Raw genomic sequence first — 26745 nt, forward strand, 5'->3', positions numbered from 1 at the left:
TGTAATCGCAAGGTTCCCGAGAAGATCAGATTATTATTATTACTATTATTATTATTATTATTATTATTAGTAGTAGTAGTAGTAGTAGATGTAGTAGTAGCAGCGCTTTAGAGAATTAAAACGACTTTTATTTTTTAAAGTAATCGCATCTGCTTCCGGGTTGAAGGGCCTCAACGTGGTGCAGCAGGAGCTCAACGTGTGGAGCAGCTCGAAATGAAAGCTCAGATTAACTGAAGGAGCAACTGCAAATACAGCGTTCAAAACAGGTGAGCTGGTATTCACGTATTTAATTTTATGTCCGGATGGCACTTTTCCTCTCATATTTCTCTTCTGATGAGTTAATGGTAAATTCCCTTCGCAGTGTTTACCAGAGGCAGCAGCAGCAGCTACATTAGCTCATCCCAGCCTGCTGAGTTAGTTTAAAACTAGCTGGGATTCAGTCATTAAAGTCATTTAGTGTAACTGAAATATGGTATCTTTAATAAGTTAGAGATTTTGAACTTTTATTTGGCTTAAATGAACTGCGATTACTGGTCAGCAGTCCACTAAAAGAGCTTTCTGGGGGAAAAATGAGAAAGATTTGAATTTTAAATCCACTGAATTCTTAATAATGAAATTTAAACATCACTGAATTCATATCATTGAAATATATTACTTCGAAAACCACATGTCTGTGTTTATTTGTTGTGAATGAACCTTCTTGAAATTCAGGGTAGTTTTAGTTCAGTGTTCAGAGATTCACATAAAAAATCAAGCATCTGTTTTCAAATCTTTTTTCAGTGTTTACAAATTCAGATTCAGTAATTCAGTTTTTAGAGTTTGTAGAAGCTGGATTCGGGGTGTTTATTCCAGTGCTCAGATTCAGCCAGTCAGATTCAGAATTCATTCCATCATTTACCTTTTCATGTATTTTTTTTTTTTTTTAACTTCCACAGAGTTTGAAGTGTGTAATTAAGGAAAGTGTAAAACCATTTCCGTATCATTCCTCAGCTTGAATCCGTTCAGTGATGGGGGAGTTCAAGGTTCATCGTGTTCGCTTCTTCGACTACATGCCCTCAGCTGTCCGTGCTTTGGCCTTCGAGCCGCAGCGTGAGCGGATCGCAGTGGCGAGGGCAGACGGCTCTGTGGAGATCTTCAATGTGGCTGACAACTTCTTTCAGGAAAAGGTCTGTGAGTCTGGCTTTGCATGGTGTGGATCAGGGAAATCACGCCTGAGTGCTGGTTTCTGGTCAGACCAGACAACAATGTGGATTAGTTGATGTATGTAACATGATGAGTTTAGTACAATCGTGTGTTCACAGGTGATTCCTGGGCGAGAGACGCGGGCCTCTGAGGCCCTGGCCTGGGTCGGAGAGCGTCTCTTCAGTGCAGGTTTAAACGGCGAGATTGTTGAGTACGATGTGGACAGTCACAAGGTGAAATACACACTCGATGCTTATGGAGGCCCCATTTGGACCATTGCAAGCAACAAGCAAGGAACTCATTTAGCTGTAAGTTTAATGTTTATGTTAAAGTTTCTTATGTCTTTGGATGCAAGTTTTTCATTTTTTTCAATGCATCACAGAATAAAGATGATCATAATCTGGAAAAGGTGTCCTCTTTTACAGTTATAGTTAAAAACTCTGCTGTTAATATGATGTGTTCATATGTGACAGGAATGTTTTTTGTATTTTTTTGGACAGGTTGGTTGTGAGGATGGAACTGTTAAACTGTTTGAGGTGTGTGAAGGTAAAATCCAGTTTGAAAAGAATCTGGCCAAACAAAAAGGACGCATCATCTCACTGTCCTGGCATCCTTCAGGCTCGAGGATAGCTGCAGGAATGATGGATATGATTCGGGTCTTTGACACTGAAACAGGTAAGTTATGACCATGAGAAATCCCAGGACTAAAAACATGAAATTTAAGAGTCTTGGTTTTTATAAATGCTGATTACAAGGAACGAAAATGGTCAGATGGTGTATGTTAATATATCAGTAGTGGAAGAAAAAAAATCTTATCACAGTTCTAACAACTTGCTTTCTCTAATCACTTCCGAGTCAAGTCAGGTGGCTTTATTGTCATTTCAACCATATACAACTAGTTAGTATACAGTGAAAAGAAACAATGTTCCTCCAGGACCAAGGTGCTACATAAAACAAACACAGGACTACAGGAGACTATGCATATTTACATAAAGTGCACAGTGCAGACATGTGCAGACATGTGCAGACAGCACAAGACAGTACAAAACTACAAAAACAAGACAATGGGCACAGTGAGTTACAGTGCAGTGCTGACTAGTACACGGTTCTAGTAGAAAGTGAATCGGATGACTAGTGCAAAAGAGTAAATTTTAAATAAATAAAGTTGCTGTAAATGTAAACATAAGGAGTAGCAGCAGGGTAGAGAGTATAAAGATTATATACAGTATATAATAAATATTTGTAGCAGTAGAAATTGAATATGGAGATGTGCAAAAATTGCAAAGAGGATAGGGTGATGTTCAGTTGAGTGTGTGTGTGTGTGTGTGTGTGTGTGTGTGTGTGTGTTTTCAGTCCAGTCTCTGAGTGTTGAGGAGTCTGATCCACTGAATAGGATCTTTCCCATATGCAGTGTTTAGTCCATTTGAAGTGAATCCTGATGTGTTTTCTACCCTTGGTTTAGTCAGTGAGTGAGAACACAGCAGTCGCACATGCAGAGACATGCAGAGTGAAAGGACAGCCATAGTGCTGCAGAAATGTATTTCAGCAATGTATTTATGCTGATAAACAAACCAAGAAATTAGTTAGAATTAGTGAGTTATAGAATTATCTAATCATGTATTTAGCACTGATGCAATGTTCTCCATGCTCAGGTGATTCTTTTGAATCCTACATGGCAAAGTTTTGTTTATTTTTATCCATTACTGTATTTCCAACCATCTAGCTTTTGGCTTTTAATTACGTGAGTGTGAAATCAAACCAAATAGCAGACAAAGTATCCATTTCACTCTGATTCGGACATCTTTCCAAATCATCTCGGGTGTAATATTCTGTTTTAACTCTGTCAGATTGCATGTAAAAATGATTTTTATGTATTGATTTTACTCCTAAACTGAAAAAAACCCCAGCTGAATTTACTTAATTCAAATGTGTACATCGGTTCCGTGTGTTAAAATTGAGGTACATTAACACAATTTGGTTTTGTACTCACAACATGATTTGATTATGTATTTTTAAGGCCCTGGATAAAATCTAACTCCGTGCTCTCACCCAAACTGCGGCTCGAACCCAGGTCACTGACGTTCTGCAACAGCTGTATTACCTCTGTGCTACTTTCCCACACATGCTTTAATTATAAAGTTCATTTATTTCTATAGTTATAGTTCCATCAGCACCAACATCCCCACAAAATTTCGTAATAGAGTTGGTTTACGTTAACACTATGTGAACTGATCTCCCTCACTCTACATAATTCAATCCAGTAATTAGAAACTTGTTTAAGTTAAGTTTAGTATAAGCAATGAAATCACGATTTGATATTTATGTAAACTCTACGTAATATGTTCTCTTAAATCTGACCGATCACGTATTCCATTTTTTCTGTGTACATTTGGAATTCCTTTTTCTTTTCTAGCTGAATTGTGAAAGAGGCTGAGTCTCATTGTTTTCCAATTCAAAAGTTTGTATCCTATGGGGGATACAAACTTTTGCACTCAGCTCTGTAACTTTTGATTAAATTATGTAATTGACTTGGCGCTGGTTGTGACTAGAGCCTGAGAGAAAACTTATTGGATTGTAGAAGTTTTTTGGACACTTATTCACCTTACATTGTTTCAGAAGTGCTGTATAAATGGATCCGTGTCGCTTGTCTCGCTGCTCAGGTCAGTCGGTTCACAGGATGCTGGTGGAGCGTGGAATAGGAACAGCCAAGAGTAAGGAGTGTGTCGTTTGGAGTGTGGTTTACCTCACCGATGGCACCATCGTCAGCGGAGATTCGTCTGGGAAGGTTAAGATATGGGACGATCACACAGGGACACTGATTAAAAGCCACCAGGTCACCAAGTGGGACGTGCTGACATTATCAGCTTCACAGGTGAAAAGCTTTTTCTGACTGCATGTGTGCGTGTTTGTATTTTTAAAAGGAAATGAGCTGCAGATTAAATTTCCACACTCTTGCAGTGCATGAAATTAAATCAGTGGAGGCTGATGTTCTGCCATCAGAGCTAGGAACTGTTATTATCTGAGCTAAAACATCCAGAGCATGATGGGATTCTAGTGTCCTATTTAGTAAGATTCATGGCACGCTTATGTGATTATAGGATTAGGGTTAGAGTATAGCATATGCTGTTCTTCATGGATGTTTTCTGGGCGGGCAAATCACTAGCAGATCAAAACAGATTACATGTCAGGGTTTTTTCTCTCACTATCAAGAAAAAAACTCTACTTCCTATTGATTTTCCTAAAAAAAAAAACCCTCATTATTTAATATTTTTGTTTCCACATAACATGCTCTATATGGTTCATATGCTTTTGGTAACGTAAAGCACCATGGCCCTGTGGAACGCTAGACTTTTCCAAATCCCAGCACCGTCTGCATTGGGAAATGCGAACCGAGGATGTGGTCTGGCTGTTAGTAAGAACTTTTTCTTACTATTACCATTTTAATTAAGTTGAACAGATCCTGGACAATATTTCCACAATCAGGATGTGGAACCAGTAGCAATACAAAAACTCTATTTATAGAAATAGGACTCTAATGCTAACACACAGTCCTCCTCACATTTCATAACACTTCATCGAACGAAAACACTAATCAGACTCAAGTCATGTCTTTATGTGTGATGAGAGAATGACAGGTGAAATGTTAGCTAAGACTTTTTGTTGTTGAGGTTGTAAACATGATTTCATCAGCAGAGACATTATCAGCAGAGGATAAACATAATGACTTTATAAAATTGCTTCTCCCAGGAATTCAAGTACCTGCTTATTTTCTAGAGTCTGTATTAAGGCACATAATTAGCTCAACATACTTTAAAGTTTTAATTGTTTAGTGGCCTAGCTAAACAACTTATGAGTTGCTAGTAGACTTCAGTGATTCTGCGCAAAGGCTATTTTTTTTTAATCGTCAGCCTCATGATGTCCTCTTTCCTCTTTCCTACTGAATTAAAATAGAAGTTATTGTTAATTAGTAGTCCGGTTATGACCCACAGGATGAGACCAGCGTCGTTGCAGGAACGTCAGAGGGAACCGTGATACAATTCCAGTTCCTCTCCATGGTTCTAGGACAGGAGGATAAAGGGTGGGTCCGAACCAGAACCTTCAAGAACCACACGCATGATGTCCGCTCTGTTTTGGAGATCAACACGGCCGTTGTTTCAGGAGGTTTGGTCACTACTTAGAAATTCTTTGTGTCTTAAATGTAATGAGGGGTGGACCATATAGCAAAAATATCTCCATATTTAATATACTGCAGTATATTAGTTTGATAAAAGAGTGTTTGCAAAACTGTTTTCACACTTGTGTGTGGTATATTTATTTGTTTAAATGCATTATTGCATTTAATGTAATTTAGTTTAATACAATTCTAGTAAGAGTTCAGTGATACTTCAATTTAATCTGCAAAAATAAACAGAAAATGAGGCAAAATTAAACACTGAATACAATATTACATCATTCAGTCAGCTGCTTGTTGTTGAGAGTAACTATCTAATATATCTAATATAATTTTTTATTACAGTTTTTGATATTATTTTGTCATATTGCATAGCATTTGTAATAATCAATCTGTTTTTCTTTGTTTAAAAACCTGCCTCAGGAGTGGACACACAGATTGTCATGAGGCCTCTCCTGGATAAAATTGAAGTGAAGACCACTGCTACTGCCTTCCGCAAGATCCAGTTTCCTCATGTGAGTTTTAACACCTTAAAGCTTTTTAATCTGCACCTACGGCTGAAACTGACTCGCGCTGTGCTAAAGAGAATGTTGATTTTTTTCACCATATAGCGGAGTTTAGTGTCCTGCGCAAAGAAAACGGGTCTGCTGCTGTTCCAGTACCCGACACATCTGGAGCTGTGGAGACTCGGGGAGAGTGATGGCACCGGTAAGAAACATATGACCATGTACCTACATTAAGTTTACAGAATTTCACTATTCAAAAATTGTTAATTTTTTTTTTTTTTTTTCTTCATACATTAAATCCATATTCACCTAACAGAAATCTATCAATCACAGGTTCCGTAAACATTTTGGTCAAATAACCCTTGCTGCTGGATGTAGAAAAAATAATATAAATGTGCATAATATATGGCATGGATTATGTATGTCCAAAATAAATATAAAAGTATAAATAATGATTGGTACCCTTGGTAAAGATTGTTAACAGAAGCTTCTGAGAAAGATCACCTTGAGTCTACAGGAACTGTGATCATCCATGACTTTGTTTCACTAGGGTATAATCTTTGGGATTACTATTACAAATTTATTTCCTTATATATATACACAGACTAATTTTAATCAGCGCAGTTTGGCATTTGACTCCCGTTTTGATTCATAACTGTGTGCAACCCACACTTACGAAATATTTTTCCACAAATAGTTTGCAATAACTTTTTTTTTTTTTTACCAGAGAGGACCAAATTCTAAAATCAGACATTCAGCAATGCTAAAAAAGAAAATGCTTTCGAATACAAAGTACTTTTAATAATAACAACATGCCATTTTTAAAAGAATTTGACAGCCTATGGAACTACAACAATTTTTGATTTTATTTGTTTTTTGTAGGGATGCCTGGAAGCAGTTTACCTATTAAAAGGAAACCAGAGAAATTACTTCATTTAAAGACAAAGGTAAGGATGTTGCTTCTATATCAACTGCTCCAAACTCAGAGAATCCAGTATCATTGGTCTTTATTCTATCATCAGGGTGAGGAGCATATTTGCTGCAGTGCCGTGTCTCCGTGTGGAGAGTGGATCGCCTACTCTACAGTGGCCAGCTTACGTCTGTACAGATTACACTGTGATAACAACAACGTCAGCATCACGAAGGTCAGTTTCTTCACTGACAGCAAACGGATATGTATTCAATCACATGAGCTGTGGGGTTGCCTGTAACCTGTCTCTCTGGTAGCTTTAAATCAAACCACGTCAGGCTGTTCACCATGATTTTATACAGTATATCAGACCTTTTATTAAAACCAGCTGAGAAATGTACTTTAACGAACAGCTACTTGGTTTCTTGTAGGTGTCCAAGCTCCCAAAGATCCTCAGCACAGCCAATCAGATATGCTTCTCTTCAGACTCTTCCCGTCTGTTTGTGGCTTCCACTTGCTCTACCGTCCACGTGGCAGCTCTGAGCCAAACGGAGTGCAAGTTCGTAACCACGCTCAAGTCGAAATCAGGTGAGAGGAATAGATTTTTTTTTATTCACAGCTGAGGTTTCCATTTGATTTTGAGGTTGATTTAATCTTTTTCTGCCTTTCTTTCTTCTCAAGGCTCTGGCCAGGCCATTCATCTGTTAGCAGCCAGCGAGGATGGAAAATGGCTGGCCTCGGCCAACAGCGCCCACGAAGTTCACGTGTACAGCCTGAAGAAGATGAAGGTAATCTTTAACACAAAAGTGTAGAATGAGGAGGAAATAATGGATGATGTGTATGGAATCACATCCATGGCTTGTGTGTTTCAGGTACACTGTACCGTGCCTGTTTATAGCTCTGGAGTCAGCGCCATGGCCATCCATCCAACAACTAACAACCTGTTCATGGTGCACGCAGATCAGCAGGTACTCAGCACCTACAGCCGGACTCGTGAAATACGCCAGTGTTCGTTCTGTTGCCCAAAGCTAACACAAAAAATGTTTAATGACCCTTTTCCATGTTGTAAACTAAACGATTTTCCTCTCATCTTTGTACACTCACTGTGCAAAAAGAGGTGGAGAAGGGAATTAAGGCGCACACTGTAAAAATAACTATGCTCTTACCGGTCTTAACTCATATCACCTAAATATCTAGCATAGGTTGCTAACTAGATTAAATCTTCCTATTAGTACCAAAAGTGAAATAAAGATTGTTTTAACACTGGTGATGAGGAGGTTGTTTGTCATCGGTTGTTTGTGACTTGACCATCACATCATGTGCCCCTTAATGTCCCAGAAAATAGCATGTTGATATTTTAAGCTACACTCACCATCCAATTTAATAGGAACACCTGTACACCTGCATGTTCATGCAGTTATCTAATCAGCCAATCATGCGGCAGCGGCACAATGCATAAAATCATGCAGATACAGGTCAAGAGCTTCAGTTACTGTTCACGTCTAACCTCAGAATCGGGGGAAAAGTGTGATCTCCATGACTTTAACTGTGGCATGGTTGTTGGTGCCAGATGGGCTGGTTTGAGTATTTCAGAAACTGCTGATCTCCTGGGATTTTCACACACAACAGTCTCTAGAGTTTCACAGAATGGTGCGAAAAACAAAAAACAGCCTGTGAGTGGAGGGTCTGCAGGCTGAAACACCTTCATGAGAGAGATCAGAGGAGAATGACCAGATTGGTGTGTTCTGACAGGAAGTCTACAGTAACTCAAATAAGCACTCTTTACAACCGTGGTGAGCAGAAAAGCATCTCAGAACTCACAATGTCAGAATGCATGATTTTCTGCATTGTGCTGCTGCTACATGTTTGGTTGATTAGATAATTACTGAAATGAGCAGGTGTACAGGTGTTCCTATTAAAGTGGACAGTGAGTGTATGTTAGAATATCAGCAACAAAATATTTTTAATTCAACATATGAATTTCTTTACATTCACTAACAAGATCGTTTTTTTTCACCGATGCTTTGTCATTTGTCTTGTTTTTTTTCTCTCTCTTGATGTCACTTGCACCTTTCACAAAGGTTTTTTAAAAACTTTGAAAGCTCTTCCGTGACCCAAAAAAGTTTTTTTTTTTTTCTTTTCAAGACTACATGTAAAACAGCAGCTGAGTAAAAAATGGCAAGTGTGAAAGCAGCCTTAGAGGATTTGATGCAAACTTTTTTTTTTATTAAGCTGGTAATTAGGTCTGAACAGCTGCCATGTTCTTTATTGGGTGTGTGTGTGTGTGTGTGTGAGTGAGTGAGTGCGTTAGTCTGTAAAATAAAGGATGCTTATTTAAGTAGTATAGAATGAAATGATTTAAATGTTTGTGCTTGTTTTGGTTCTGCAGCTGTTTGAGTACTCTATAGAGCAGAAGCAGTACACTGACTGGAGTCGACTGGTGCAGAGGAACGGCCTTCATCGTGTGTGGCTGGAGAGAGACACACCAGTCACTAATGTGACCTTTAGTCGCAAAAACCCAGCTCACATTGTACTACATGATATGTACATGTTCTGCATCATTGATCAAACCCTGGTAAGACAATAAGTCCACTTTGCTATTATTCTTATTTACATATTGACAAACCACTGAGAATTTTGGAGTTTGAGTTTGGAGTGCTAGAGCTGGAAATGAAGAGCAGCTCATTGTCCTGCAAGATTAAAAAAAACAAATGATCAGTAACAGTGTGTTCTCCTTTAAAGAATCCAGAGTATTCTGTTTATTTTCAGACTATTCAAACTGCTCTCTGGGATGATATGGGACATTTATGAAATAATGTTCATTTCAAGGTTAATGTGGAGTTTTTATTTCCTTTCCAGCCTCTTCCTGATAACAAATCTCAGTTCTACAATCAGCTGACTCTGCGAAGCCTCCCTGAGAAGGAAAGAAAATCCCAAAGCCATGCTTTCAAAGTTTGCAAGACTTACAAGGTGTGTGTATCTTCTAGACCATAACTGCTCTGAAAAATAGTGCATTCATCCTCGAGAATATTCCTCAGCTTTAATGGAGTGCTTTAATATTTCTAAAGTGATTTAAGGGCTGATGATATTAACTTTATTTAACTGTGAACTGCTTCTCTGTCCCACAGGAGCTGCTGTTTGCTGGGCTGATGGAGGATCAGTCGCTGGTGGTGGTGGAGCGACCCCTGTTGGACATCACTGCTCAACTCCCACCACCAGTCAGACAGAAGAAGTTTGCTACATAAGTGTCTGTGCGTGTGTCTGTGCGTGTGTCTGTGCGTGTGTCTGTGCGTGTGTCTGTGCGTGTGTCTGTGTCTGTGCGCATGCATGCAAGCTCATGTGTGACACATTGTGAACCTGCTTTCCCCATGCTTTGTAATAACTGTTTGATACATATACAGTAATAAACAGAATATTTACTGTAATATGAAAATTAAGGGCTTGGCATTTTTTCTTGACATATTAGACTTATTTTAATACAGAAATATTTGTTTCTGTCACCATTTCTCTGAAGATTCATTTTTTTATAATCTGACTCAATGAGTGACATGCTTGGAAGATGGATTTTTTTTTTTCCACAGATCACAGCATTATTATTTTTTTGGTTGTATCTACTGTACACATTTCACCTTGTCATGAAGGAAAAAAATGGCAGTTAATCCAGGTGATTCAATATGATCTTGACATTGAGGCATATGAATAATAACAGGTAGACTGCAGAAAAAGAGATTTTATTCACAATACACAGGAATTGCAAAAAAAATACTGCATATTTCTGTATTCATACCTCCTGTATTCATAATGTATTATAGATGCATTTATAACATTTTTCAACATACATGTACATTCCTTGTACATAAATCTGTACAAAGGTACATATGTAATTATGGTTACATGCACAGCATGTCAGGTTACATAATGCATTATATAATTTGTTCATAAGAACACTGTAATGCACTATAACACAGGATCTAGTATAGCAGCTGTACCGCATGCTTTAATACAGCTCCTGTGTTTACAGTGTGTTACTACATTACTGTCTCCATTGTTCTTATGAACAGATATAATGTGTTATGTATAAATGGTTTTGTGAAGTCTTGTACTCATGATTTGCAAGATGTTATGTATGTAACTAGACCTGCCAAGAAGCATTTATAAAGTCTTACACCACAGTACTGTTGCACTCGAATGGTCTGAAGGTTTTGTTAATTTTCTATAACATCAGCTCTGATCTTTTCTGTAAGGAAATATTAAATATTTTTGGAAGGAATCTGTAAGTGTCAGCCCTTTGTAACAGTCAGAGCTAAAGCTCTAATTTTAAGTTTTCCACAACAGGAAAGTCTTCAGGAGATAAAATGTAGAATTTTGCGGTTTCTTGGTAACAAGTTGCTTTTTTTTTTAAATAATTTTGTACTTCAAGAGACAGAACAAAGAAGTACCACAAAGCTAAATGTAGCTGTGAATGGAAAATAAGTATTATTTGTAATACTTATATTACAAATATTACATAAATGTCATTCTTTAATAAGTAAGTAAATGTAATTGTTGAAATTGCTGTGGTGTAAATGGAATAAAACACTTCAGGATGTGCTGTTGGAGGAATATTTTAAGCTTTACACACATTATAAATGTGTCTATATAATGCATTATGAATACAGGATTAATAGCCCATATTTTTCTTTGTTGTAATTAAGGAAACTGTAATTTTTTTTTCATTAATTTTCTTTCCACTTTTCCTGCTGAGGTTCAAAGTGAGAACAGGATGAGAAGTTGAGTCTGAAGTTCTCTGTCCCTGGCTGCAGATTACAGCTCCTCCTAGAGGATCCCCGAACATTCCCGAGCCAAATGACTTAATTTGCAGTATTTCAATGGAGGAATCTATGTAACGTGGCTTTGTTATGTTAAAATTATGCCTGAGATGTCTGTGTGCAGACGTATTCTTTGGTTGTCCCGTAGCCTGGTAAAGTGTGTAAGGGTACATGTATCTTTGGTACATTCTCAGGTTTAGCTTACTTTAAATATTTTAAATACTATGAGAACAAATACTATTTTTACTAAACAGTGAGTTTCTAGGAGAAAGTCGTGAAGTTGAGCTGGCAGGTTATAAGATTCTGTGTGCTGTTTGGAAGAGGTAGGAAATGTTGATTTTTCCGTGTTATAGCACCTCGAACATAAAGCACCAAATAACAGCTTTGTGACCTGTGAAATAAGGACATCTAGTTTCCGCAGAAATGTTGACTGGTTTTGTTTTGTTGTGTAGATTCTGTAGGGCTATGAAGGTCACCTATCAGAAAACAGGAGTATACTCATGTAAAACATTAATATTGTGTAGTGTGTACATAATTATAATGTGTTGTAGCAAAATGCCAACCCATGTTCATGCCTACAGCTAACCTTAGTTTAGTCTGCTTCATAAATGGACAGATTGTAATCCATGGACAATATAAAATGCAATATTGATGTCACAACAAACTTGTGTAAATGCGAGTTTCTCAGTGTTGAAGAAGGCAGAGTTGTGCCTTCCTTTCTAACTCGGGACCTGTGATAAGACTGCCAACGTTCCAATAAAATATGGCAGTTTTGAGTTATAAGAGCCATATTGGCACATAAAAAATCTCAAGATCCAGATCCATTTTGTTTAGCTCACAATGATGGGTGAGGAAGATCCCCTTCACAGCAGTACGCTTCCTGTGGCAGACCTGTACATTTTCTGTACATCCGTCATTTTCAAACAACAAAAAAAACTCACCTGCTTTTCAGCCTAAGTGCTTGTGATGTTTCTCATAACCCACTGCAATGTTGGAGTTGCTTCCTGTTGGGAAGAAACAGCAGAGATTAAAACCAGAATTGTGAGTTGCTCTGGGTTTCACTTGGATATTTTCTCCCTAAGACTAATATACTGTAGATGTGAATTGGTGGTCATACTAACCTAAATAATCCTTGTGATCTTTGAAGTACTTGTGCCTCAGGCTACGACCATCTAGAGGGAGAACGGATAGTGTAGCTAAGGTACAACAGGTTGTACACACTATTAAAGTATAGCATTACAGGATGGCTATATTTTGGATGTAGTAGCTCAGCGGTTAAGACGTTGGTCTTCTGATCGGAAGGTTGAGAGTTCAAATCCCAGCCCCACCAAGCTGCCACTGCTGGGCTCTTGAGCAAGGCCCTTAACCCTCAACTGCTCAGTTGTATAAATGAGATAATTGTAAGTCGCTCTGGATAAGGGCCGTAAATGTAAATATATTTTAATCTCTATAAGTAGTTATGTCTCACATGTGTAAATGCAGCTATCTTGTTTGCTAGTCTGTTGGTTTGCATAAATGTGTGGTGGTCGGGGAAAACCCTTCACATGAAACTGTATATATTCATTCATCTTCAGTAAGCACTTTATCTTGGTCAGGTCATGCTTTCTGAAGATGAATGAATGAACTCACCATCCACTTTTTAAGGAACATCTGTACACCTGCTCAGTCCATTACAGAGCACCACACACTCATTCACATGGATTCACACTTGGGGCAATTTAGTGTAGTCAATCCACTTATCTGCAGGTTTTTGGACAATGGAGGAAACTGGAGAACCCGGAGAATACCCACACAAACACTGGGAGAACATGTGAAACGTTACACATACAGTAACCTGAGCTCAAGATGGAACCTATATATAGTGTACTATAATTCTACTATGTATAGCTCTGAAAACCAGAGACTTTCCTGCTTCTCTTTTGCTCATATCTCTTTTCAGCTGTTAAGTTATTTTCCTGGTTCCTTATTATGTGACTAAATTGATCAGTAAAGGGTTTGATATTTTCTAATAGTCTTACTATTATGTTATTTTATTAAATATAATCTTGTCTATGATGTAACATTATTAGTAATAACTTAGACATTGTTTCTTTTCTACCATCACTTACTAGTTAGCAATGATGGTCTACCAGTTTGACCAGCTCAGACTGTGTTTTGATATGAACAGTTTTGCTATGATGGCTTAGGACTACAATTTCCACAAACGGTTTTACACTTAAGTCTCCATCAGTGAATAGTTGATAACTTCAACAAAATAGACTTCCTGTGAAACTATAATGAATTTACTGGTTACACAATTGCACTTTTTGTCCATGTAGTACACAGTTATAGAAGGGAATTATTTATAATTGCACTATCTGTTAGCACCCAGATGAGGATGGGTTCCCTTTTGAATCTGGTTCCTCTCAAGGTTTCTTCCTCATATGGTCTCAGGGAGTTTTTCTTTGCCATTGTCGCCTCTGGCTTGCTCATTAGGGATAAATTAAAATTTTATTTCCTGAATTTATATATTTCTGTAAAGCTGCTTTGTGATATGTCCACCGTTAAAAGCTCTATACAAATAAAATTGAATTGAATTGTGTTTTGCCAGCTGGTCAGTCCAAGCTGGATTTTTAAGCAGGGTCAAGCAGATATAAGTTCTACCATTTCAAAATCTGGTTACCTCCAAAAGTGAAAGGGAGACAATTGCATTTAAAGATTCCATTCTGTTTGTGGCACAGGAGCATTGTGAACATTTTTACACCCAGTATTTGATTACAAACTGAATTGATTAGGCTTAAATCCATTTCACTATGGCAGTACGTCGTTAGTCAGCAACTTGATCAAATTGTGACATAACACTTTTGACCAAAACCTGATTATTCATCTTATTTGCCAGAATTCAGCCACAGTGACATCTGACAGGTTTTCCAGATATGGTGTAGGAACAGGATATGAGAGAATTTAGCTGGTAGACAGATAAATTCAGACCTGAGTTTCCCCGTTGTTTGATACACTGGCCTCGGTTGGGGATGCCCGCAGAGGGGTTTCCAGGGTTAATGATGTGGCATTCGTATCCAGTAGGACAATGTAAAGGCTCATCCCCGTCCTCTGTGGTGCTGCAGGCCTCAGCTACAAATACCACACAAAGATAACAGCATGTTTGTAGATAAATATATTAGTATACAATGACAAAAAACTGTTATATGATCAGGTCAATGGTGTATTAGGGGTTTATATAATGTGATGATGATTACCACTCACCCTGGAGAACCTCCTCTGGTCCATCTAAGAGCCAGCCGTTTCCACCAAGCCACCGTGGCTTTGGCTGCACCAACCAGTCCAGCACTGATCAATACACAGAAACACACAGTTATTACACTGTTATTAGTACACTTACATAAAAACAATAAAAAATTACTACACAAGGAATCTCTAGCTTCATTGAACTATAGTTCGACACTGCTGTATGCCTGTAATATTGTAATTTTTGAGAGGTATTCTACAAATGCAACAAAAAAATGAATTAGGTGTTACTCCTCGCCTTTGCTACTTCCTGGACTCCTGGACTCACCACCTTTTTGTGCTTCTGAATGATGTACATATGTCTGCATGTGAGTGTGTATTCCTACCAGGTGGAGGCTGAACTGACTCCAGACAGGCGTAGATACAGCCATTGTAACAGCAGCGTTTGTGTCTCTCACATTCTGAGTCTGAGCGGCAGACGGGCACCTCACACGCCCTCTCGGGAAGCATCTGAGGCGGAGGTGGGCACCGATCATTCTTCTGGTGTTGATTGGACTGGGAGTGGTTTGGGTACTCGTAATCCTGGGGAAAATAGGTGCAATCCTTATTAAATCAAATAAAGGTACTAAAGTGTACTGTTCTTTGTTGCTAGAGTGGTGTCATCAAGGGTTTTGTACCTTTAGTATGTAGTGTGGGAAGGTACATGTGGTGTCTCTTTAATTAGGTTTTTGAGTAAATCTTTAAAGATACATACAGTATCAGTGGTTCTTAAGGTCCACCTATGTAGCTTACATTATTTTTAAAGGTACACTATATTCACATTTCCAGGGCAAAGATACATCCTAAAGGTACCCTTGAGAGTACCACATCAGTGACAAGGAAAAGTACAGTTTGCTATGTTTATTTCTGAGAATCTACAGGAATAAATGTAGAATTTATTCTAGAAATCTGACATTTCTGATATTTTTATATGTTCCTCATCTACACATACTTAATGGCTGACTGGTTTCAAGGTTTGTAGTTAAACCTGGCATCATCATGTCCTATAGATGGCGCCATTTGTACTTTGCATAACTTCGGCTTGAGTGCCTTACCTTTGTAGGTTCAGACTCATTTCTCACAGTATGATCCAATGTCTCAGTTTAATAATCATTTATATATCATTTATATATCTAGCTCACTGTATTCTCAACACTGTAATAAACTCCATAAGTATTTATATAAACACTGAATTCTGCTCAGCTGAATCATGTTAGAGGCCACTTTCCCTGTTAAACTGGGGCGTAGGCTGCGCTGCAGCTCTGCCAGGGATTAGTACTCATGTGAATCAAGATCTGTAAAGCAGCCATGTATGCATTGCTCTCAGTTCACTGAACTTGGCATTCTTTCTATGCTTTCTACAGAAAGGTGAACCAGGGAACCCCCCTGAGGTTAAAGTTCACGACTGTTATTACTGTATGCCTACCTGTGGCATAAGAGAGACACTGTTTTTAATAAAAGAAAAAAAAATACATAGGGATTTGCACTAGAATTTCCTTTCTTTTTGTGCAGGAGTTGAAGGATTCCTAATTCCACAAAGGCTCTACTTCGAAAAAGGGGCTACAGCCAGGTTTCCAAGAAGAGGTACTGTTTAGGCCAGAACGGTTTTGGACTCAGTACACATCTCTGTCTCACCACCTGTCCTCCCTATTGTCCTTTCTTTTAGCCTGACTAGAGTCCAGGACTGCTTAATCATCTTGGCAGTTGTCCCTTGAATGTGGTAAAATGTAATCTAACCTATATTCTGCAGGTTGTATCTGCTCTAAATGTAGATAGAAGGGTGTCTCTGTCTGCCAGGTTGCCAGGTCTGTGCGACAAAAACATCTCAATGGCAATTCAAAACTATCCCCAATTGTTAATAAACCCAGTCAAATTCTCCTTAACTGTGTACTCCAAAGTCATGACTACATTTGCAATAATATTTATAAAGGAACATCTATTTATCCTGCAAGATACTGATATAAATAATCTAAATTATGCAAAATAACCCAACCCTAAAATTTCAACTCACCACAAAGCTGTGGACTTGGCAACTGCACTAGCTTTCTGATGAGATATTGAATCAAGGTAAGGCAAGGTTGCCTTTTTTTTAAATTTTTTTTTTTTAATAATAACAGGTTGCAGTTTGCACTTAGTGTTACAAATGACTTTATTTGGCAAGTGGCTTCGGTACTAAAGCAATCATTAAAATAAAATGCAAATGTTTGGAATGGGTACTTAAGAGGTGTTTATACCTAATAGACACACTTTTGCTGTGTTATTTGAGTATATTTATACTGCATTCATGACAGGAATGCAAACTTGTGAACTGATATAGCTTTGCCTTTTCTATTACTAGTATCTTAACATACACGATTTGCAGTGGTGGCTTGTCCGTGGAGGCAGTTGGGGCAGAGCAGAAACATATATGAGCTGTTCAACAAATGTTAGTCTTCATAAACTCCTCATTCACAACTCCATACATTTTAAATTCAGTTAAAATTTTACCTAATTTGATTACCTCTTTTGAATGACCAGCGATTTCCACTGATTTGCTTACCTTTCTAGATTGTGGAGCAGCCTGCTCATTGCCATGTTTAGTTGCTCCATACAGTTAGTATTGCACCTAGTGGTCAGAGAGGCCCATTGGGGCAGGAATCACGCTGTGCACAGGAATTCATGCTCATTAACTATGACCATTTTCGGTGGTGGTGGAGCAACAGACAGCACAGTTTATGACAGGGTTGTTAGGGATGTGATTTTTACGCCAAATTAGGCTAGTTTACAAATACTCAGCAGCTGCCAAGATCTTGTTTTACAGCAAATAATTGGAATGAAATCTAATACATTTCCGCAAACAAGGGCAAAGTGCCTCCCAATGATGCCACAGCCGTCTGTTGCTGGGAGTCCGAGAGAGCAAAATTGGCCTGGCTCACTGAGTGGACGTGATGGCATACTATCTCTCCCTTATCAATCCCAGTGACACTAGCCAATCATTGGCATCTGTGAGCTCATGCATGCAGAAGGGGATGAATAATGTTTTCCTCAGGGTGTGGCACAACACACAGTGATGCAGCAGGAGCAGTGGTTCGAAAAGATGCAGTTGGCTGGCTTCACCTGTTAATCTGCATCCTCCCAGTGTAGTAGTTGTTGTATGATCAGGGACACCTAACTGGTGGGTGGGAAATGGCCAAGACTAAATTCGAGAGAACACTGGACAGAACTAAAGGGGGATTTTGGAGTGGATAATGTTTGTGCATCAGAAATGTGTTTGCACCATGGTGATGTCTTGTCCATAACAAGAGCTGAGAAAATAAGAAAAATATTTCTTTTCCTTTTCCAAACCTCAACTTGGGCTAAATTCATGTCTTTTGTGTAGTTTTTGAGATGAAGTTGGGCTGGACATTTTACTGAAACCTGACAACCCTGGTTAGTGATATGGAAACTGCTCAAAATGAGTTGTTAGACTCTATGCTAGATGACTATGTTGTTGACACTCAACTGCCTATTGATTTCATTTTGTTTGAGGCTATGTCGTTATTAATGTCGTCCTATCCCTCCAAAATCTATGCTCACAAGCCGCAGCTGACTAGTTGACCATTTTTATTACTTGTGATAAACATCTGTGAATTCTAACACACTAAATGTCTTGTTGATATAATTTACATTTTTTGCCTTATTCATTTTGTCAAAAGAGTATGAAAACTGCATCTTTTTGCTCAATTATTCAAGTTTTTCTTCTTTTATCATTCCCATACTGATGCCAGAACAAAGTATGTCCTTCTCTCTCAGGACTAGAACTTTACATAATCTGATTAAGGCTTGGTCGAACTCAATTTTCAAGTGCTTTTTTATGCATAATCCTTCCAACCAAGCTGTTTCTCATCTGCTGGCTTTTTAAAAAATGTCAGTGTTGTGTCCATAGTAATCCTTCTGAACCTTGCTGTAGCGTACTTTAGTTACAACTGGAATAGATGTTGTAGATGTTGTGGGTCAGACAGGACGACTTCATTCATAGCTCTAACAATTACACAGATTATCTTTCAAGAGACTCAGCACCAGGAAAAGCTAGTAGTATCTCCTTCCTGTTTGGATTTAATGGTCCTGGGATCTCTGTAAAGTCTATGTGTTGTGGTGCAGGCTGGGATGTTTATCTTCCTGTTTGTCTCTTACTGCTCTAATGTAGGGATATCAACAGCTCCATGATGAAAGTATTTACTGGCTACATTGTCTCTCACAGTGGGACAACCGCAAGCCAGCAGAAGTCACAAGAGATTTCGAAACTCCTAAACAGATCTGCGATTCAGATCTGCTGTCCTCATTTGGGTCACTGAGAAGTTTTTTTTTGTTTGTTTCAACAGACAGCTATATTATATGAAGTAAATTATGATAAGTATTATTTTTATTTATTTATTTTCTTACTAAATTATCTTGAAATTATCCCGTTCTATTGGCTGCTTTTTTAGCAGCAAAATTATCTGCCAATAGAAGAAAACAATTTCAAAGTTGAAATTAATAAAATGTCTAGAAACAGGGTTATTAATCTAAGAAATATTTCGCTTTTTTTGCAATAAATATATCTAAGCTAGATACTGTAATTTTCATTGTTTCTTTGGCTAACTGTGATTAAACGATTTTTAACTTGAGTCCTGTCTCAGAGCACTTTAGAGGATTAGAGGTGCTTCATAACTGAGGCCTGTGAATATGTTTATTGACTTGTTTGAACATGTTTACAACCCCTGCATCATTTAACCACAGATCATAACTGCAACAGGAGCAAGTAATAATAGTGGGCTATAAGCTTTTATTTTTCACACTGCTGCACTGTAAATTCTGCTCTGGCAGCTATGCAGTTTGAGAATTAGTGATTAATTTATGATGCATTAATTTATGATGTATTAAAACTGGTACTTTGAAGGCCTCCTCATGAACTGTTTCTAATTTTTTGTAGCTCACTAAAAATGTGCATCTATAATTGAGACATCACCCATCATTTTTCAAACCTCACAGCATGCTCCTTTTCACAAAAAGACAAGCTACCCACCGCTGTGCTCCTTCACTTTATTAATAATTAAAATTTCCACCCCTCCTAAAACCTTATCTTCTCCCATGTTTTACTGCTTCAATTACTGACCTTCTGAAGTTTACACTGAAGTATGCTTTAAATACTAGTTTCACGTATGCAGTGGTTCATGTCTGCACATCTGGTTATGCACTGTACGCACTGAATTCTTTTTCTTTCCTACATCTGGCTGACTGCTTGCTGCATGACCTTGACACGAAACAAGTGATTGGCAGGTCAGAGAAGAGTGCACAGCCTCCATTTCTTGACACTGAAAGTCATTCCTTCTATTATTTCCTCAAACTCCTATCATATCCTATCATAAAACTTGTGGAGACTTTAAAACCTGCCCTGTAGAGATACTTTGGATTAATTAGTGCTTTGGCTATGCATTTAAATTAAGTGGCAAAACTACTCATGCTCCAGTGATACCTACGGGTTGGTAATGCCATCAAAAATCCTGCTCCTTTTTTAGCCAGGAGGCTGTAATGAGCTAATTGAGTAACACTACAGTAATGTTCTGAAAGATGACCTCTTCAGCTGACTGGGATTACTGTGCAGGCTGCTGAAGAGTGAACACATGACTGCTGCACACTGCCGCTTTGTTAACTCGCTCAGGCACAGAACAGAAGGACTTCAGAGTGAAACTGGAAAGCCGTTCAATACTTTTCAGTGTTAAAGCCATGTTGCTTTTTGGCTGAAAACATATAGCTTAACATCAGAGGTAGGTAGTAACTTGCCACATTTAGAACAGTTGTCAGTTTATACATACATATGTGTTCCATCTATAACCTTTACACCTCCACAATATTCATTCATTCATTCATTCATCACTTTCACCGCTTTATCCTGGCCAGGGTTTTGGTGGATCCAGAGATAATCACGGCAACACTGGGCACCAGGCGGAACCAATCATCCTGAATGGGATGCCAGTCCATTCACACACTCATATACACCTGTGTCAATTAAGCTTAGCCAGTCCACCTAGCATAGCTAATCAGTGGGAGGAAACCGGAGAACCCATGAACTATCTTTACACGAAATAGAAAAAAGAAGAGAACAACCATGAATTTCTATTATTGGTTGTCTTTTAGAGGTTGATAGTGTAATTTGTTATTAGTTATTAGTTTGTCTTTACTTTGAGAAAGTTGCAGAAGCTATATATATAATGCTTCCTAACAGTGTTATAAAAGCAAATTTGATTGCCACTTTAGTTTAAGGGCATTGAAATCATTCAATTAGTTGGCATACAGGCTTTGTAAATAATTGAAGTTGTATTGGAGTGGTGCTTCAGAATCAGTTTCACTGCAAAAAGAGCACCAGCACTTCTGCTCAATATCATTTCATTTCATGTTCCTAATTCCTTTATGAAGTAGATACATTAATTACACAAAATAAGATAAAAATAGTAACTTCCAAGATAAAAAAAAAAGATACAACAGTCTCAAACAATAGTCTCAACCATTATCTGAAGGTTTTTCTGTTTTCTTATGTGAAGATAAGGCAATAAACTTCATAGAAAATCAAGTTTTGAAAAGACTTTCATAAATCCTTTGGTATTGCTTTATGAAATATTTATCCAATGCTTATGAATATGTTATGAACTCAGTATAGTGTAGGAACCCTTCAAATAAAGTGTCACTAATATTTTTTTACTTCTATCCCAACTCCATTAAATACACACAAGACAAATTTAGTTGTATTTTCACTTTTCAGGCAGTCATTTTTAAATCTTTCTAAATTATACACAATTGTAAAGTGTATTTCCAAAAGCATCACGTCATGTAGTCCTGTATACAGACATTTCCTTAGATGATTTGTTGAATTGTTCTGAAATTGTTTCAGAACATTTTTTTTCTTCAAAATAACTTGTTTTATCTTAGCCTTTGAAGGAATTACATTCAGATCATTTCACCCAGTGCAATCATTGGTGCAGAGTCGGCATCCTGATGGTGTTCAGTGAGGTTTAGGTAAGGGCTCTGCATGGGCCACTCGAGTTCTTCCACTCCAACTTTGGCAAACCATGTCTTTATGGTGCTCGCTTTGTGCACCGGGGAATTGTGATGCTGGAATAGGTTTGGGCCTCTTAGTTCCAGTGAAGGGAAATTGTAATGCTACAGCATACAGATACATTCTAAACTTCCAATTTTGTGGCAGCAGTTTGGGGAAGAACCACATATGGGTGTGATGGTCAGGTGTCCGCATACTTTTGGCCATAATGCGCAATTGTTTCTATGCATTTACACTAAATGGTTGTGATCTCATTGCCATCATCATCATGATTGCTGCTTGTTCTGAAATGTACATTTCATCTTCTATAATGAGTAATGCACTACTTATAATAGTCATTTCTATAGATCCTGCTTTATTCTTTGTATTATTTTAACAGTACTTTTAGTAGAGTCAGTTTTTTTTTTTTGGATATTCTACCCACCACTGGTTAGCTTATTAATCATAATTTTCTACTCCACACTCATCCCGCTAACAATTTTAGATTAGCAGAACATTTTCTGAACATTAAAATTCTAGGACCTTTTGGTTCCAAGAATAAATGTCAAGATTTTTTGTTTGATGTTTAGAAATGTTCTTACAACACTGCTGCAACATTTTAGTTGCACAATCATTTACACTATTAAGTATCCAAAATTTAATTTTTTTTTACATAACTAGAAAAAAAGAGTTTCAGGAACGTAACAGTCTAACTTTCTTAGAATTTCTGGAATACTTACTGAATCTTCTGTGATTCTCTGCTTGCTGAGAAACTTTCTGTAAACACAGCCTACAGATGATGTGGTTACACTGTCTATGTTTGGGGCAGCAGGAAAACATCATGGTAAAACCCTAACTGACAGACATTGTGTGTGCATCTGCCCTAAACATCTTCCCACTATATTAGCTCTTTTTTGTTGCTGTCAAACTCAGTCTGGATCTGTGAGATAAATAGGAGTGTATGGATGCTGTGGAGGTCTAACATCCTTGTACATGCCCTGGCATGCATTAGGAGCACAACATGTATCTGATTATAATATCAACCCGGGATAAACACTATTGCATGCAATGGAACTGGCAGTAAAACATTTTTCTCTATGATTCACTAATTCCTTGTTTGGGTCAAACAGAAAGCACGCAAAATCACAGTAATAACAAGTGTTTCTTTTATTATACAGTAGATCCATAAGTAGGAATCCCTTCAACCATCTTGTTCTTTTACCCTCCCCCACATACCTACTGTATATATTTCTTGTGAATGGTTCTCAGACACATCTTGATTTATTACCCAGGCCTGCAAAATGCTATGAGAAAAGCCATGCAGCGTGACGGCTAGTTCTACTTCTCCTGCTCCTTCTGCCACGCCTCTACTGGAGTCTCTCTCTACTTTAAAGAATGCCAGTGTGGGAAGATTGATGAGAAAATGCACATAGTTGAAGCTATGTAATGAATCTTCATGACAAGTCCAGAATTTCACTAAAGACAAAGATTAGGAACTCCAGCTTGACCCTCAATCCAGCCAGCTTGGTGTTGCTATTTCCTTCAGTTCTTTTTGCTTAGTGTTTAAGCCTCACTGACTGCAGGATGTGAAATTTGGTGAACATCCAGTACTGTTAATGTGGCATATTTTTGCTTAGGCATGCAGAAATTTTTGCTGGGTCATGTGTGTCCCAAAAGGCATTAGCATTTCTTACTCAACAGTTCACACACTGCATATTGCTGCATATAATGAGGCCAGGTGGCCTACACAATTTCTTGGACTCTATCAAGCCCACACAGAGAACAGTGGCTGGCTTGTAAAGCACATCCGCAAATGCCCGCCTTATTTGCAATAAAAACTTCATTGTAGGAAAGGTCACCTTCTTAGCTTCTGCTTTATGGGTTACAAGATAGAGAGAACTACTTATAACCATGCTGTATAGTCCAGCCCTCCTTCATCATTTCATGTGAAAAATTTTTGTAAAGAGCCAGAAAGAAAAAAGAAGGAAAGATAAAAAGCCAGAAAGGAAAGCTGATGTTTTTATAGGGGAAGAATGAATAAATGTACCGGTGCCTGTGCATGTCCTAATTCTACTGGCTTTGTTAAAAGTGTGGGTGTCAGCATGATAGAGCTGTGCAGCATCACAAACGCTGTGCCTCTTTAGCTATAACTGTGCTCACGTGAGCTAAAAAGCAGATGTCAAAAGTTCCCACTTTGAAAGTCTGAGAACACACACACACACACACACCACTCAGACACATTTACACCTTCTATATATTCTGTGAATTCATCTGGAACTAGGGCAATCGAATCTATCATAAAGGCTTTTGTGAATTATTCCAGCCTTCCTGTTCCGAGCCCATTGAACCGACAGGTACAGTTCACTCCAGAACTATTGGCACTCATCATGAAAATGAGGGAAACATTACATATTACAACGATTAAAATTTTCCACTCAAACTGGAGAAACAATTTCCTTTAACAAACAGCATTCTCATAAGAACTCCTTTATTTAAAGTTATATTATTTTCTCTTAAAACCTCTGTGGGACTATTATTATTGAGACTGCTAAAATGATTTCTGCTAAGCATTAGGATAATTTAAGCCAAAACCTTGTTGCCTCTGCCAGAAGGTAGCCACTTGGTCACAGATAGAGCTTTCTACAAGGTGATGAGACACATCAACACGGAAATGGTCAAACACACAATCAGTGTTTTGCAATGGCCGCTTTAGTTTCCAGATTTGATGTGCATGAAGTCCACATGCACAAACCTGAGAATATCGAAGAACTTGCATAAAGATGTTCTTTACGGAAGAGTGGACCAAGTGTCTGCAACTTTAGACAGTAGAGAAAGAAGCTTAGCTCTAGTGTTCTCTCCAAGGGACGTTTCACAACACCTTAATTGTGTTTCAATAATTTTGAAACCAAGTTCCTTAATTAAAAAAAGTTTTACTCCAGAAAACCTCAAGAAAGTTAACAGCCCTAAGAATATTAACAAAAACAACAACTAAAAATTTCTTAAAATAAAATGATACATATGTTTAATCTTAAAATATCTCACATTGATTTTATAGATACATTTTGCTCATTTCCATGAGCCAATAATTACAGAGTTGACTGTGTCTATAGATATGCATAAAATGAATAAATATTTGACCCTGACCTTCTGGCTGAGTCCTCTCCTCCTGAGTCTGCATTTGCTCTCTGTGCCGGTGACGAGCAGCAGCAGACAGACAAGCAGAGCTAGCCGGCTTGGGATCTGAGTGGCTGCCATGGCTCTTCTCCTTCACTCGCTCCTCTCTTTTCTTGCCTCTCTCCTCTTCTCGCTCTCCTCTCGACTCCCACGCTTTGAAGTTTCGTCCTGCTGTCTAGACTCTTGACAATTTTCTTTTGTCTTTGTGTGTTTACACTGCGGTTTCCTTTTGGAGTTTGTGTGTAAGTGAGCGTGTGAGTGAATGCGTGTATTTCCTTGTGGTTGCCCCACAGCCTGTACACCAGTGCTGGTCTCTGTCCTTGTGCACTTACACGAGCTTGCTCGTACGGAAGAGTGCTTTACATCTGGGAGAACAAACTAGAGGGAAGGTGAGAGGAGAAGCAGTGTGGGGTGGGGAGAAAAAAGGGAAGGAAAGTAAGAGGAGTGGAGAAAAGAGAGGGAAGAATGAGGGAACTGCTTGTGTGTTGGATATTTTGAGGAGGGGGTTAAGCATATCTGCTGATATGGCAAGCACATGGTTCTTTCATGTAGCGAGAGAGAGAGAGAGGGAGAGAGAGAGAGAGAAATAGAGGATAAAAACCAGCATTATGAGATACAAGAATATGGTGAGGAAAAAAGTTTACATTTTGGAGCTTCTCCATCTGCTAAAGCCAGAGAATCTGAGTGTTTAAAGAATGCATTCGTTAGTTACAGTGAATTATCTCTAATGTCAGTGTAAATCTCATAAATTTTTACATGGGGTAAGCATGATGTGTGTTAAACTACAGAAAAGGGGCCACTTGGCTTTGAACATAAATGTTCAGTCTTAAAGTAGGGCACCCCCCTCTGTGCCTCACTCCCTATGAAACACTTTGAAAGTGTTGAAAAAAAAGACAGCTCAAATCACTGTCATTATCCATTTTACTGCAGAGAGACATGGCCAATCCTAGAGATAAGTGAGATTTCGAAAGGAAAAAAAAGTGAGGATGCAAGAAGGGAGCTGACAGGAGATGTGTATTACTCTCACAGTGAGGAAGCTCTACCATGAGCATGCCTTTTCAATATGAACAGCTCAGTGGATGAAAAATGTCACTGCATGCATTTCAATCAAATTGCACAGCATGGTTAATAACAATACCCTTTCCAGCAATGATCAGAGAAGACAGATCAATTCGATTTTGCTTTAATTAGCATTAGCAGATGGCAAAACGACATGTTTGTAATTGCGTTCCTAAACACAGACTTCTTTTTAAAGGTAAAAAGGGCTAAGTTAAAAATATCTCGCATTGCACATACAAAAAAAGGGCTCAAGAAGCAAACTTGTTTGTACACACATAGGGAATATGTACTTTTGTTGCATGTGGTTATTTGAATTTGTTACTAGAAAGAATGAAAAAAAATGTGCACACAAACCAAACAAATTAAGCCCTCTCATTATTCATGTTGTGGTATTGATTAGTAATGATTAGTATTGTTAATAATGAACAAACACAGAGAGAGAGAGAGAGACAAAAATGTCTTTGAACAGAGGTAGTTTTCTCAGAAGAATGGGTGTGTCTCTGCTTTCAGAGAAGTTCTGCAGCATTCCCATGTTCCCAACATGCTGGTGCTCTAGCTGGACTCAACCAGATGGTCAGGTCAGCCTTTTACTCAACATGATGATGATTATGAATACAAACCCATTAGCATTGATGTGTTGA

General features: G+C 38.2%; 2 protein-coding genes across 3 annotated transcripts; one reads left to right on the forward strand and one right to left on the reverse strand.

Moving 5' to 3' along the window:
• The first annotated feature begins 120 nt into the window (after positions 1-120).
• utp4 (UTP4 small subunit processome component) lies at positions 121-10202 on the forward strand. The gene is made up of 16 exons (XM_026926994.3): positions 121-266; positions 991-1166; positions 1302-1490; positions 1683-1857; positions 3843-4054; positions 5172-5343; positions 5777-5868; positions 5965-6061; positions 6742-6806; positions 6882-7004; positions 7201-7357; positions 7451-7557; positions 7642-7737; positions 9159-9344; positions 9629-9739; positions 9898-10202. Exons 2-16 carry the CDS (start codon positions 1008-1010, stop codon positions 10012-10014), a joined length of 2058 nt encoding a protein of 685 aa, XP_026782795.3. The 5' UTR covers positions 121-266; positions 991-1007; the 3' UTR covers positions 10015-10202.
• A 282-nt stretch (positions 10203-10484) lies between these two features.
• Positions 10485-25512, reverse strand: wfdc1 (WAP four-disulfide core domain 1). 2 transcript variants are annotated; one of them, XM_026926925.3, is made up of 7 exons: positions 25016-25512; positions 15189-15384; positions 14821-14904; positions 14548-14688; positions 12699-12749; positions 12519-12581; positions 10485-12053 (listed from the first exon to the last, which is right to left on the reverse strand). In XM_026926925.3, exons 1-6 carry the CDS (start codon positions 25124-25126, stop codon positions 12526-12528), a joined length of 639 nt encoding a protein of 212 aa, XP_026782726.3. In that variant the 5' UTR covers positions 25127-25512; the 3' UTR covers positions 10485-12053; positions 12519-12525. The 2 variants fall into 2 exon arrangements, with proteins under 2 accessions (XP_026782726.3, XP_026782727.3); XM_026926926.3 differs by lacking the exon at positions 12699-12749.
• Between the last annotated feature and the right edge of the window lie 1233 nt (positions 25513-26745).

Source organism: Pangasianodon hypophthalmus, chromosome 6 (assembly GCF_027358585.1).
Source record: "Pangasianodon hypophthalmus isolate fPanHyp1 chromosome 6, fPanHyp1.pri, whole genome shotgun sequence".
NCBI classification, from domain to species: Eukaryota; Metazoa; Chordata; class Actinopteri; order Siluriformes; family Pangasiidae; genus Pangasianodon; species Pangasianodon hypophthalmus.